The sequence below is a fragment of the Ranitomeya imitator genome, chromosome 5 (genome assembly GCF_032444005.1).
Source record: "Ranitomeya imitator isolate aRanImi1 chromosome 5, aRanImi1.pri, whole genome shotgun sequence".
In the NCBI taxonomy this organism is placed as follows: domain Eukaryota; kingdom Metazoa; phylum Chordata; class Amphibia; order Anura; family Dendrobatidae; genus Ranitomeya; species Ranitomeya imitator.
The window spans coordinates 350,191,227-350,205,734 of NC_091286.1; the positions used below are offsets into that span (position 1 = coordinate 350,191,227).

The 14,508-nt window shown below is 41.9% G+C and overlaps 1 protein-coding gene across 1 annotated transcript in view; it reads right to left on the reverse strand.

Annotated features, from left to right (window-relative positions):
- Positions 1-276: 276 nt before the first annotated feature.
- LOC138637623 (dynein axonemal heavy chain 5-like) overlaps positions 277-14,508 on the reverse strand; it is a 569,265-nt gene continuing 555,033 nt past the window's right edge. Inside the window, exons 99-106 of the mRNA XM_069726456.1 lie at positions 13,830-13,941; positions 13,228-13,358; positions 13,034-13,142; positions 8,206-8,360; positions 7,961-8,077; positions 3,575-3,790; positions 2,514-2,675; positions 277-731 (exon numbers count right to left, since the gene is read on the reverse strand). Coding sequence (XP_069582557.1) covers positions 408-731; positions 2,514-2,675; positions 3,575-3,790; positions 7,961-8,077; positions 8,206-8,360; positions 13,034-13,142; positions 13,228-13,358; positions 13,830-13,941 — 1,326 coding nt within the window. The 3' untranslated portion in view covers positions 277-407. The remainder of the gene's footprint in view (positions 732-2,513; positions 2,676-3,574; positions 3,791-7,960; positions 8,078-8,205; positions 8,361-13,033; positions 13,143-13,227; positions 13,359-13,829; positions 13,942-14,508) is intronic.

A 14,508-nucleotide genomic window follows, 5' to 3' on the forward strand; every position in this document is an offset into this window, starting at 1 on the left:
ATGTGGCAATAAGATAAGTAGGGAGTCCTAATTAAACAATTTATGATAACTTCTATAATGTAAAAACGATAAAATATACTTATGGATGCAATGGGGTGGAGCTGTGACACGTTTGGTCTGACATTTAGCATGTAGAATGTGAGAAATTGGTGTAAATTATGGCATAGATTTATCACTTAGAACACGGAGGGCCAAGTGTGCGCCATACTGACTTTCAGGCATGCCCATTGAAGTATGTCTCCCCCATAGTTATTCACATATAGAATGCACAAAATGTTCATTAAAAAGCAATTTTTTATTTTTAGATCTGTGTTACATGTATCAATTCAATTCCATATCATTATTAAATGAGCTCTGTAGCAATGGATGTATTATTGATGTAGATATATAGTAGAATGGAAAATAAATCAAAATGGATGTATTGTTGCTTTCATACCCCTCAGAGCCCACCTCGCGCTAGAAACATTTTCTTTGTGAATGTCCAGGTTAAAAACTGGCTCTCTTATAGATGTTGATGAACAGTACACTGGACACTGGAATGTATCGGATTTGTGAGTATCGTGAATCCCAGACTTTTCTGATGTAGGCGAACACTGCAGATGAATAACGGGAAGGACATTCAGCCTATGCTTTGGAGGGGAATCCACAATCTCTCCATCAGTCTTGTTCCAATTCACTCCCCAAAGATGAACTCCATGTACAAAGATTCCTTCTTGGGGTGGATCTCGAATCTAGAAAGAAACATGTTGCGAAGGGGTTGAGAAATGACAATGACATGGTATAAATAGAAAAGAGAAGGTACTCATTATGACAGATGCATATATGGCCGCCTGGGGCGCTTGCCAGCCTGTCCCCATCTAAAGTGTGGTAACCAGAAAGGTGCATGTGTGGGCGACACAAACCCGGGGAGCAGCACACACATGATTGCTCACGATTGCTTTTGTCGGTAGTCAAGTAAGGAAATTTGTCATCAGTTGTCAATAAAATAAATGTCCTATGCCGCTTCAAAGCTGGAATGGGGGACACCATACTGAATAGGAAGAAGGGAGGAGGAGAGACTGGATGAAGAGGTACATAAAGCATAAACCTAAATGTAATGAAAACAAAGTAAATGTGGATGTGTAACCAATACACAATACATGGAACTAGGAGTAGACGTGCACATACCAATACAATAGGATGTATCAATAGATGAATGTATTATTTAAGGATTGGTGGTAAAATTGAAGATAAGACTTGTGAATAATAAATATTAGAAAACAAGTGAACATATGTGTGAGAGGAAAAGTACATGAATATTTTTCTATAATTCAGTGATTACCCATAGTCCCTCCAACCCTATCACCATCCCCACTGTTACTGTATGTTAGGCTACGTTCACACTAGCGTTGCGCTGCCCTGCGTCGGCGACGCAACGCACGAAAAAACGCGCAAAAACGCGCGCGTTTTGCGACGCGTGCGTCGTTTTTTGACCACAATCGGACGCACAGAAAATGCAACTTGTTGCATTTTCTTGCGTCCGACGCTAGCGTCGGAAACGACGCAAGTGTCGAAAAACGCCACCCTAAAAACGCACGCGTCCCCTATGTTAAACATAGGGGCGCGTCGCCGCTGCGTCGCCGGCGCAACAGCGACGCACATTGGCGGAACGCCAATGTGAACGTAGCCTAAATGACGTTCGTGCACGCATAATATGACATACTAAATGGACCACTACTCTTAACCTTATCATATGGCCTAAAAGGTCATACGTCAACAACCGCTCTAGAAATGTAAGCAAGATGTCACTGTCAGCACCATAATTACAGCATATAGACAAAAACCATTTAACATGCTCATATTATCATTTTTGTCTGTATAAATTAATTGTGAGTACAATTTATCTAACAGATTGTTAATAATAGATTATTATTCGAATATAGATAAGCAGAAATGGTCCTGCGGTGCCATCTTGTTCCCGTAACTTTTGACTGGCCGGAAGTCAGAAATTTACGTCCCAAGAGCTCAATGCAAGTCTGTGAGAGCCAGAACGAAGCTCTCGTAGAGATGTATTGAAAAATGACCTCCAGCTCGATCCGTGAAACACTGGAGCTGACTTTTCTCCAGGAAGCGACGCTGGAAAAGGATGAAGCCGGCAGCAGGAGAGTAAGGGACAGGGGGCTTGCATGCACCACTCCAGTGGTACAATAAAAATAAGACTGCTGGAGTGGTGCTTTATCAAATACCACGGCTCAGCACACAGAACACAAGCCCTCATACCAAAACCCCCACAAAATAACGGCAGAATTGTTCTGTCACCATTTTACCACACTTGAATCCTGTTTTTTTCAGTGCACTCAATGGCAGAATGAATGTTGTTATTCTCGAATACAATACAACCCTCCTAAAAGAACCCCTCACACATCTATGTCAGTGGAAAACGAAAAAGTTCTGGCTCCTGAAAAGAGTAGAAGGGGGGAAAAAATTCACCATGTCACGGAAGGAAGGTTAAGCTGCAATGAAAAACCACTTACATGTTCTTTGTCCCTTTGTGTCATTTCTGTTGTTAACACTATGGAGTCCACATTCTCAGTTCTCTCTGTGTATCTGCGAATTGCCTCTTGTTTCAGCACAGATAATAGGCCCTTTGGATTACGAAATGCTCCAAGCCAATATATTGGCATTTTTTCACGGCCCTGTTTTTAAAACAGCAAAGAAATTACAAGCAATGCGAACCTGATAGATAAAAGAAGATTCCACTTAACCCTCTGACCTTGATACGTTTTGTGGGTCCATATTTCATTGTGTATTGAAAAAATGATGCTAATATATTTAAAAAAATGCCCTCTCTGCTTGATCTGTTCTAGAAAATATCTATCTGCACTGTTCCTCTGTTATTCCTCTGTGAAATTTGAGTGAGTTAACAGCTGGGTTGGGGGTGCCTCTACAGAGGGGTGACATTGTCCAAAAAGAGTACTAAGGGTACCAAGCCTGGCATGTCAGAATGAGGAGACTTATAAGCCTTGCATGCCCCTTTGATTAATTTAAATATGTAAATGATCTCTTCAGAGAGGAAGAGAACTAGAATCTAGCGCCACCTATTGACTTTTAGGATTGCCACTTCCAATAGGTGGCGCTAGAGTTCTAGTCCTCTTCCTCTCTGAAGAGATAATTTGCTTATCCAAAAAGAGTAAGGGCACAAACCTTTGACGATGGGAATATTAACACAAAGTATTTATATTTGAAAGAGGAATAAACGAAAAAATGCGCAGCAGAGTTCCAAGTAATATGCAATCTGTGATGTGCATCCGTTTGAGGCCTCTATTTTCATAGACTAGTGTGAAGTATCCCTTAGGTCTCATCCATAGTGTCTGAAATTTACCAGGTTATTTTGCATTTACCTTTTTAAGTAATAAAAACCTGCAATGGATCCCAATCAGAGATTAATATAATGCAAAACATTTAAGACGTATGGACCCTAATCATTCTGCTGATGATTTTCTGCACCAAGGGTGAAAGGTACAGAAGAAAGAAAAACTTCCAAAATCAGCGGAGCAGCGTTGGAGGAGGAGGTACTCCATTTGAATTTACTTACAAGTTGAAGCAGCTTCTCAAAGTGTGATATTCTCTGTTGTAAATCTTGTATAAAGTAAGCGACAGTCCAATCAGATGGGCAAGAAAAGTTCCATGCCATATTACACCAGTGTGATGGAGGTTTCTTGTGATACAATTCATGGACAATGGTAACGGTGTCCGAATCTGAAAGTTGATCTCCTAAAATTTCAGATGATTCCAGAGAATTTTTTATCATCTTAATGAATGAGAGAGAAAAAAATAATTTAGTGGCTGAATCTACAAGTTTCTTTTTGTTTTCCTTCACTTTTTACCAGTTTCTGTATTTAAGTAGGGTATATAGATGTATTCTTCCTGGTGTATGGTGTGTTATGTAAAAAGGGAAACCCAAGTTCACCAAATTTAATTTCTTAATTCAACATATTTAATTAAATTACTTGAAATCTTTCCCCCCAGGTTTTTAAAGCTGCACACAGAATAGTTCTGGACCAATTAATTTGCGATGTTGGGCTATATGCTAGTGCGCATGGATGATTATCCACAGATTTCTGGTCCATGTGGGAAAAAAAATCTCACACGTCCTGATTTTACCGGCAATGGGAAAGAAACAGTACCAGTGTTATCAGTGTTGCATGGCCGTGTGACATACTTGTGTATGTGCATTATTTGTGTGCTGTACATGTGCGTTGTCCGTGTGGCATGCACCAGAATAGAAAGCGGAATTAAAATTACAGATGTTTAGCTTTTTAAGATTTATATAGATATGCGGTGAATAGATAGATATCTGTGAGATACAGAATTAGTACCTTGCGTATGTAGCTTACTGTACATGTTAACCTAATAAATGCAAACAATGTGAGATCCCCTCATTTTTGATAACCAGCAAAGGTAAAGCATGACAGGTGTGAGCGGATATTATTAGGCTGGGAAGGTCCGTGGGTATTTGGCCCTTCTCAGCCTAAAAATACCAGAACGCAACCGCCCCAGAAGAGGCGCAACACATTAGATACTCCAATTCTGGCGCTTCGCCTTTGCTCTTCCCAATTGCCATGATGCATTGACTATCGGGCTAATGGGGCTTGGGGTTGATGTTAGCTGTGAATTGTGAAAAAAACAGCTGACATTAAGCCCTAAAAAAATGAGATATAAATACAAGACACTGGTCTATGTCAGAGCTGTTTTGGAACTTTTTTCTTATAATAAATTGGTGAACGAGGTACAGTGTCTTGTTTTTATTTCTCTTTTGTTTTTCAGGTTTCCATTTGTGGGAGTTGGATTCCCTGGACTACGTCTGACTTGCGTGGGATTTTTAATTTTTTTTTAAATAAATTGGTGAGCCAGGGAAAGTGTGGGGAAGTGTTTTTTAAACCCTTTCCAACATTGGGCGTAATAGTACACCCACGTCGGAACCCCTTCCTTTTGATGTGGGTGATCCATAGTTAAATTCCGCTGTCAGATTGACATTGGCATTTAACTCGCGCTTTCCGGAAGTGTCAGAAATCCCGCCCATCAATGACGTGATCATGGGTCACCGATGCGTTGGCTTGACAACCAGAGGTCCCCAACAGACATCTATGGTTGTCCTAGCCAGATTGCTATGAGCGCCTCCCGGTGGTCGGCGTTCATAGCAAGTGAGCATTTCTGCTACATACAGGCACCGCTATATTGCAATAAAATGCAATAACGGGCGATCAAAATATCGTATCTACACAAAATGATATCAATAAAAGCGTCAGCTCAGTGCTAAAAAAATAAGCCCTCACCCAGTCCAAGATCACGAAAAATGTAGACGCTACAGGTCTCGGAAAATGGCGCCATTTTTCCCCCCAAACGTTTAGATTTTTCTTTCACCACTTAAATAAAAAAAGAACCTAGACATGTTTGGTGTCTATGAACTTGTAATAAAGGCACAGATGATTGGCCTCGGGGAGACCAAAACATCCAACACCGCGGAGACACCATCACGTGTTTCTCAACGCAGTGATTCCAGAACACTGCCCCCATCTCTTATGGGAAATATGCAGATGCATGTAAAGAAGCAGCGGAGACACCATCACGTGTTTCTCGACGCAAGCAGTGAATAGCCAGGCCTTTCCCCGGGAAGGAACAACCACGGGAAGGGCAGCATCCTATGAAGGAAAGCCACCTATGCCAAGCATGGTATCCATCCACAGACAGCTGTTTCGGGGTTTTTGCCCCTCATCAGTGTGGAGTAGGAATCTGGCTATTAGGAGCAGTGCCTAGTAAAAAGGCTATAAAGGCACAGGTGTCTCCGCGGTGTTGGATGTTTTGGTCTCCCCGAGGCCAATCATCTGTGCCTTTATAGCCTTTTTATTAGGCACTGCTCCTAATAGCCAGATTCCTACTCCACACTGATGAGGGGCAAAAACCCCGAAACAGCTGTCTGTGGATGGATACCATGCTTGGCATAGGTGGCTTTCCTTCATAGGATGCTGCCCTTCCCGTGGTTGTTCCTTCCCGGGGAAAGGCCTGGCTATTCACTGCTTGCGTCGAGAAACACGTGATGGTGTCTCCGCAGCTTCTTTACATGCATCTGCATATTTCCCATAAGGGATGGGGGCAGTGTTCTGGAATCACTGCGTTGAGAAACACGTGATGGTGTCTCCGCGGTGTTGGATGTTTTGGTCTCCCCGAGGCCAATCATCTGTGCCTTTATAGCCTTTTTACTAGGCACTGCTCCTAATAGCCAGATTCCTACTCCACACTGATGAGGGGCAAAAACCCCGAAACAGCTGTCTGTGGATGGATACCATGCTTGGCATAGGTGGCTTTCCTTCATAGGATGCTGCCCTTCCCGTGGTTGTTCCTTCCCGGGGAAAGGCCTGGCTATTCACTGCTTGCGTCGAGAAACACGTGATGGTGTCTCCGCAGCTTCTTTACATGCATCTGCATAATTCCCATAAGGGATGGGGGCAGTGTTCTGGAATCACTGCGTTGAGAAACACGTGATGGTGTCTCCGCGGTGTTGGATGTTTTGGTCTCCCCGAGGCCAATCATCTGTGCCTTTATAGCCTTTTTACTAGGCACTGCTCCTAATAGCCAGATTCCTACTCCACACTGATGAGGGGCAAAAACCCCGAAACAGCTGTCTGTGGATGGATACCATGCTTGGCATAGGTGGCTTTCCTTCATAGGATGCTGCCCTTCCCGTGGTTGTTCCTTCCCGGGGAAAGGCCTGGCTATTCACTGCTTGCGTCGAGAAACACATGATGGTGTCTCCGCAGCTTCTTTACATGCATATGAACTTGTAATGACCTGGAGAATCATAATGACAGGTGTATTTTAGCATTTGGTGAACATGGTTAAAAAAAAACTATGGATTGAACTTTTTTTTGCAATTTCTCCGAACTTGGATTTTTCTCTCATTTTCCAGTTCATGATATGTTAAATCCAATGGTTTCATTCAAAAGCACAACTTGTCCCGCAAAATACAAGCCCTCACATGGCCATTTTGACCAGAAAAATAAAGTTATGGCTCTTAGAAGAAGAAATAGTGTTATTTTGTGTGGTTTTTTTCTATTACACAGTTAGTAATGGGAGTCCACCAGGGCTTGATGTCGGCTGTGTTTCATCACAGTTCACAGCTGACATCACCCCCCCCCCCCCAAGTCAAGTCCAATTTGCCCGAAGAGCGAAGGTAAAGCACCAGAATTGGAGCATCTAATGTAATGCACCACTTCTGGGGCGACTGCAGGCTGGGAAAGACCCAATAGCCAGTGACCTCCCCAGCCTGAGAATATCAGCTAACAGCTGTCTGCTTTACCTTTGCTGTTTATCAAAAATAGGGAGCCCCCAAGTCATTGTTTTCATTATTTGAAAACAAATGATCTATATATTTTTCTAGCCCACGGTCTGTTTCAGTTGTAGTTTCCATTCACACTTCCATGTTTAAACATGTATGTGAAAAAGAAGGCACTGTGTCATCCGTGTTTTGCATCAGTGTGTCCGTTTTTTATCATCGGTGTGTCACCTTTATTTTTTCACGGATAGATCAAGTAAATGACAGCTTCTGCTATACTTTGCAATGTTAAACACGAACAGCACATGGATGCCATCCAGGCGCAGTATGTATTTTTTCACGGACTCCTAAAAGTGTATTGGCCCTTGTCATCAGTGCTACTGGGGAAAAAAGGAGAGGGGGAGTAGCAACATAAATTACCCTGGGTACATGCTGTATCCGTGAAAAAAAAATGGATACAACATATATGTGCAACACGGACATGTGAATGAGGCCTTAGTGAAAACTGGGAAAAATGTGTACCAAAAAAGCTTTAAAACTTCACATTTACAAATAAGTCAGTGATCTCTATAACCATATATCCGTATCCAAAGCATTAAATAACACATAAAGACAATTTATGAACACTTAATCTACATTGATATTTACCTGCAAATTGTTTCTAATTTCAGATACCAAAGACATAAGATGACCAAGTTCTTTCTTCAAAAAGAGATTGAACGGTGTGTCTCCTCCAAGTTTTTTTAGACGGTCATTGATAAAATCCTTGTAGCAGAATAAAAATAATTAGGAATACAGAAAGTTATGTATTGCCAATGTCGTATATCTGAATATACTAGTGTCACACATGTAGTTTATAATAGTTTATGCAACTTGGAAGATTACATATTTACCCGACTCCATCCTCGTGGTAGCTTGGACAACATGGAAGCACAGATGTCATGAAGGTCTGACAGCCTGGGTATTGATATCTCAGCAGGCCTGGGCAAAACCTCTGGGAGAGTCAATGATGAGGAACGAGGACTTTGAAATGACGCCAGTTTCACACCTTATGGTAAAACATATAAAATGGATCTTAAAGGTTTTATTGCAACTATGAATGTGTTATCTTACAACACTAGTATTATGTATTTTAGAGTATGTTCACCTGAGTCGGAAAAATTCAAGACAGTCCTCAATTCATCAAAGCAATTATACCAGAATTCTGAGTTTAAAAAAACCCCTTTGAAAAGTAAAAATTTTTGTGTAGCTCAAAATTTTGTGATTTTTAGGCCACGTGCACACATTGACTATTTAGGCTATGTGCACACGTTACGGATTTTGATGCGGATCTGCAGCATTTTTGGATGCGCGGAATTGCATCAAATCCGTAGTGTAGTGCACAAGCAATGTTAGTCAATAAAGAAAAAAAACGCAGCTTTTTTTTCCCGCAGCATGTAATTTCTTTTTGTGGATCTGCAGTATTTCTGCACCCAGTGACTTCCATTGTGTCATGCCAATCCGCAGGAAAACCGCAGGTTTAAAAAAGATCTGCGGATGTGCCTGCGAGAAACGCTGCAGATCGGGAGGGGGAAGAGTGTGTGGGCGTATACTGTGTGTGTGTGGGCGGAGACTGTGTGCAGGTGTTTGTGTGTATCTGTGTGTGTGGAGCTGTATGTGTGTGCGTGCGGGTCTGTGTAGGCAGGCATCGTCCGATGGGACTACTTGTCCCATCCGGCTATGCCTGCTACAGTGACAGCCGGATGATGGGACAGTAGTAGTCCCATCTTCTGGCTACTGTGTTCAAGTGTAAAAAAAACCCCACAAACACACATATACAGTACATACATATACACATACAGTAGTATATACAACATACAGTACATACCATGCAGCTAATCACCGAAGCCCTCGATCACCTGTAAAAACAAAAAATTAAAATAATAAACCAACATTTTACTCCCTGATCCAGTGTATTCCATTTAATAATGAGTGTCCCAAGACAATCTCCCGTGGAGAGCTGTCACATCTGCAGATGCGACCATTCTCTAGGGGCTCTGGGATATAATAATGGAAGGTATCCTTCCGCACTGTATTCCTCCGCCGCTGTGAATACAGTATAGTTCATACTGTCACTTGCTGCACCACTGCATGGGAAAATTCTCATCCAGCAGTGCCGTTAAGTGAGAGGCCATTGAACCCTCAGTGATAACACTGCAGGAGCCATTGTCTCCTGTCAGTGTGTCACTAGAGGCCTATAGAGCTCTATAGGGGAGATCGTCGTGGGACACTCATTATTAAATGGACTGCGCCGGACCAGGGAGTATCTGTGTTGGGTTATTATTTTTCCTTTCTTTCCAGGAGATCGAGTGCGTCGCATGGACTACCAGTAACAATGAAAATGGCAAAACTGGTGTTTTATTTCATTAAAATACATTATTCTGCATGTGTGTGTGTGTTTATTTAACCTATTATCAACTATAAGATTAGTAATGGATAGGTGTCTTATTGACTCCTCTCCATTACTAAGCCAGCTTGATATCACCTTACAATTCAAAGGTGACATTAATCCCCTATTACCCCATATGCCACCACTACAGGGCAGTGGGAAGAGAGGCTAAATGCCAGAATTGGCGCATCTTACAGATGCGCCATTTCTGGGCCGGCTGTGAGCTGGTGTTTGTAGTTGGAGAGGGGCCAATATCCATGGTCCCTTCCTAGGCTATGAATATCAGCCCGCAGCTATCTGCATAGCCTTTTCTGTCAATTAATTATAGGAGTGCCCCACGTCGTTTTTTGGGGGGTCCCCTTATTTTAATAGCCAGTAAAGGATAAATATACAGCTGCGGGCTGATATTCATAGCCTGGGAAGATCCATGGGTATTAACCCCTTCCCATGCTATAAACATCGGCCCCTATTTGCTGGCTTTCCTTCTCTGGTGCAGAAAATTGCGAAGGAGCCCACGCCATTGAAAAAAAAAATTCTTTTTTAATAAATTAAACATTGTGTTTAAGGCTGGGGTCACACTCACACTCACGAGTCTCTCGCATCAATACCCGCCACTGCCGCCAGCACTCATGTATTTCTATGTAGCTGAACGCTCTGATCCCGAGTGCCGGCGGCAGTGCCAGGTATTAAGGTGCAAATTTCTCGCAAGTGTGACCCCGGCCTAACGTAGATTTTGTGTGTGTGTGTGTCTTTATTTAACTCTTTATGTACCATTTTATTATGTTTTATTACTAAACATCGGGCTTGGTATTATCTATAGATATATCTATAGTTATATATATAGATCTATCTATCATTCTGAGTGTGTAAACATTATTCTTCAATGTAGCATGTAAATGAAGAGGTTGGACAAGAAATGACATCACAATAATTTTTTTTTGTTCAATAATAGATCTTTATTTAGCTTTCAAAAACGCATACAAATCCGCATGGAAAAAAAGTATTAAATTCGTGTGGATTTTTACCTGCGTTTTCTACCAAGAGATGCAGAATCTGTGCAGAAAATTCCATAGTCAAATCTGCAACGTGCGCACATAACCTTAGTGAGTCTCTTCGCCTCAGTTGGGGTTTTATGTACCTGTTTTGCAACTGCAGCTGAGTGTCCTATACCAGACCTGGACACTTTGCCCAGGTCTGGTATAGGACAGTCATCTGCAGTTGCAAAACAGATGCATACCACCCAACTGAGGCGAAGAGACCGAGACAGCCGTGGAACTGAAATGTGAGGGCTGCACCGTGCCCGCCCACCCGCTGTCTCCAGCAGTTAGTATTGGTGGAGGAGGGACCTCCAGCCACTTCCTCCACCAATCAGCATGTGAAACAGCTGACGCAATGAGTCATGTCATCGCGTCAGCTGTGTACCGCCAGAGAGTCAGCGCATCGGAGCCAGCAACAGAAGCAGGGCGGCGCCTGGTAATGGGACGGAGGTGAGTATGTGGTTTTTTCTTTCATGTGTATGAACATGGGGAGAACATGGGGATTCTATGGGGGTGCAAGGTGGGATTCTATGGGGTGACATGCAGCAAATGGGGAGGCTGTGGGGGTGACATGCTGCACATGGGGAGGCTATGGGGGTGACATGCTGCACACGGGGAGGCTATGGGGTGTCATGCTGCACACGGTGAGGCTATGGGGGTGCAGCACACGGAGAGGCTATGGGGGTATCATGCTGCACATGGGGAGGCTATGGGGGTGATATGCTGCACATGGTGAGGCTATGGGAAGGCTGTATACTGTCATGCAATATATGGGGAGGCTGTGTGGGGCTCAATCAGTATATGGGAGGCTGTGTGGGGTCTCATTCAGTATGTGGAGAGACTGTGGAGCTCATGCTGAATATAAGAAGGCTGTGTGGGGCTCATGCAGTTTATGGGGAGGCCGTGTGGGGCCTCTTGCAGTATATGGGGAAACGGGTTCATGCAGTACATGGGGAGGCTGTGTGAGGCTCATGCAGTACATGGGGAGTTTGTGTTGGGCTCATGCTGTAAATGGGGAGGCTGTGTGAGGCTCATGCTGTAAATGGGGAGGCTGTGTGGGGCTCATGCTGTACATGGTGAGGCTGTGTGGGGCTCATGCTATATATAGGGAGGCTGTGTGAGGCTCGTGCTGTATATAAGGGGCTGTGTGGGGTTCAAAGATATATAGGGGGTGTCAGCAACTTAATTATGCTCAATATTAAGTGATACAATTAATAATAAATTAATTATTGAGTAGAATTAATTTAAAGCTATTAGTTCAGCCCTCCACAACAGTCATGGTCTCTCATGTGGCCCCTTGGGAAAATTAATTGCCCCCTGTCCTATACTATACAACAACCACTGTAAAATATATGCTCTTTTACAATGGAACCCAGTGTGTGACAGAGTGAGTTAAACAAGATAAAGTTCAGCAGTGATCCCTATAATTTCATATCCAGTTTTGAGGTAATTGATAATATATGAGCTCCCTGGAGGGTGCAAGAACTAGGATGTAAAGATCCACAAGTATGGGGGGGATCTCCGTGGAAACTGGCCCTAATATGCCCCTAATAAATATTCTTAAACGCTACCTAGCCATGGAGGTTAGCACCAAACCCTCACTGGTAACAGCCTCTTTAACACCTAAAGAATTCCTTCATATACATCTCTAAAACAAAATGTCTAAATCCACTGTATACAGTATAGCCCACTGAAAAATAACGCAGAAACGAGGTAACCACAACAGCACCTAGTCATGTACACAGGATTATTACATGTACACAGACATAAAAAAGCCTAGGTTATCAATATAACCTGTCCTCATACAAGAGGATGTGTCATCTCTCAACCTTCACATTGTCTCACTCCTGATGCGTTTCCCCCTTGGGTCATCAGGGGATAAAGATGGTGATGAGGAGGGCAGAACCAATCCCTGCTAATCTAGTATCCAGTCTTCTGCCTAAATATAGGGGATCGACAGCTGCTGAGAATACTTTTCTTTAACTCTGTCTTTTTGCACATTTATTTTTTGTTGTTGTGTTGTTGATTATTGCCAGTTCTCTTTGGTTATTTTTTTTAAACTGTCCTAACAAAAGATAGGTTTTAATATCGTGGTTTCATTCTCCTTCCTTTTTGGATTCTACAAATAGAAATTAGTTAATAAAAAAGTTAAACAAATACAATACATACAGGATAATTGTTTCAAGAATTGGACCTAATAATGGTACCCACAGTCTAATGTTTGATTCTATGTTAAATACTCTAGTAGCCATGTACCTTTCTGAGAAGTTTGTAAAGATCTTTCACCATGTCTGGAGAACCCTCCTTTGTATCCATACATTTGGCTGAGTTGAGAAATAATGTAACCTTGTTCTCCAAACTGAACCTGGATAAGAAGTTGTAAACCACCGGTGTTAATACAGAGATGTTTGTTATGTAAGGTGATACTATGCAGTGCGTGCTTTTATTACCACTGGAGAGGGGTGCATGTGGAAAGCTTCTGGAGCGTCTAATGAATACTGGGGGATGAGTTCCATCGCTTGTGCCAGTGAAGAAGGATTTAAATCCAGATTAAAGAAAGATGATGGAATTCTGAATTTTACTGCAAAATGATATAACAGCAAAATAAATATAATTACACATTTCACCAAACTATACTTGTCCCTGAAGTCATATAAATAATATGCTAACGCTAAATCAAATATTAGCATAAATTATATTATTTTTACAGAATCAATTTCAACTATTAAAATATTGTAAGACAATATTCATATCTTATATTTCCCATTTGTTTTTAGTTTCATTTAATCCTATTATCTCGCCACATTTTTAATAACAGCTAAAACCCTATATTGTGCAATGTTCAACACAAGATACCACTGCTAATAAAAACACAGACTGTAATAAAAATCATTAAAGTAAAACTGACATGCTGTGCTATATCTAGTGCCGCGCCTGGGAATGGGAGGGTGCTCATGCTCCATTCCTCAGGACCTGCATAATGCATATTGCAAAGCTTCCATTTGGCCCGTGTGTTCTTTAATAGACATATTTGTATTAGATAATAGCATACATTTAGTGAGTTCGCTGTCTTTCTTCGTAGTATTAACACTGATCCAGTAATCAATCATGGAAGTCAAGACAGTCATGTCAAAGTCATCTGAAACATTGCAACCATAGATTATCTGCAAAAAAGAAGACCACAACAATTGACAATTAAGAAGTTACCAATGCCACTTTTCTGTGCAATGTGACCAAGAGCAGAGCAATATTAACTTCTGTAGCTGCCAATATTTTTCTATATTGGAACTGCGAATTCCTTTCTATTAATAATAATAATAATCTTTATTTATATAGCGCCAACATATTCCACAGCGCTTTACAGTTTAACAGTTTCAAACACAATAGTCATAAGTAACAACGTTAACAATACAATAATTAAAGCGAAATAAAACGACCCTGCTCATGAGAGCTTACAATCTACAATGAGGTGGGGGAGATACAAAGCACAGGTGTGTATTTACAATGATGTATTTACAATGATTGTCCAGCCATCTTCAGGGGATGGGGGATAGATGGAGATAGTGAATGGGCTACACACACACAAACATAACATGACTTTGATTACTGAATGTGATAGGCTGCTCTGAACAAATGTGTTTTGAGCGAGCGCCTAAAACTATGCAAGTTGTGGATGGTCCTAATATCTTGGGGTAGAGCATTCCAGAGGAATGGCGCAGCGCGGTAGAAGT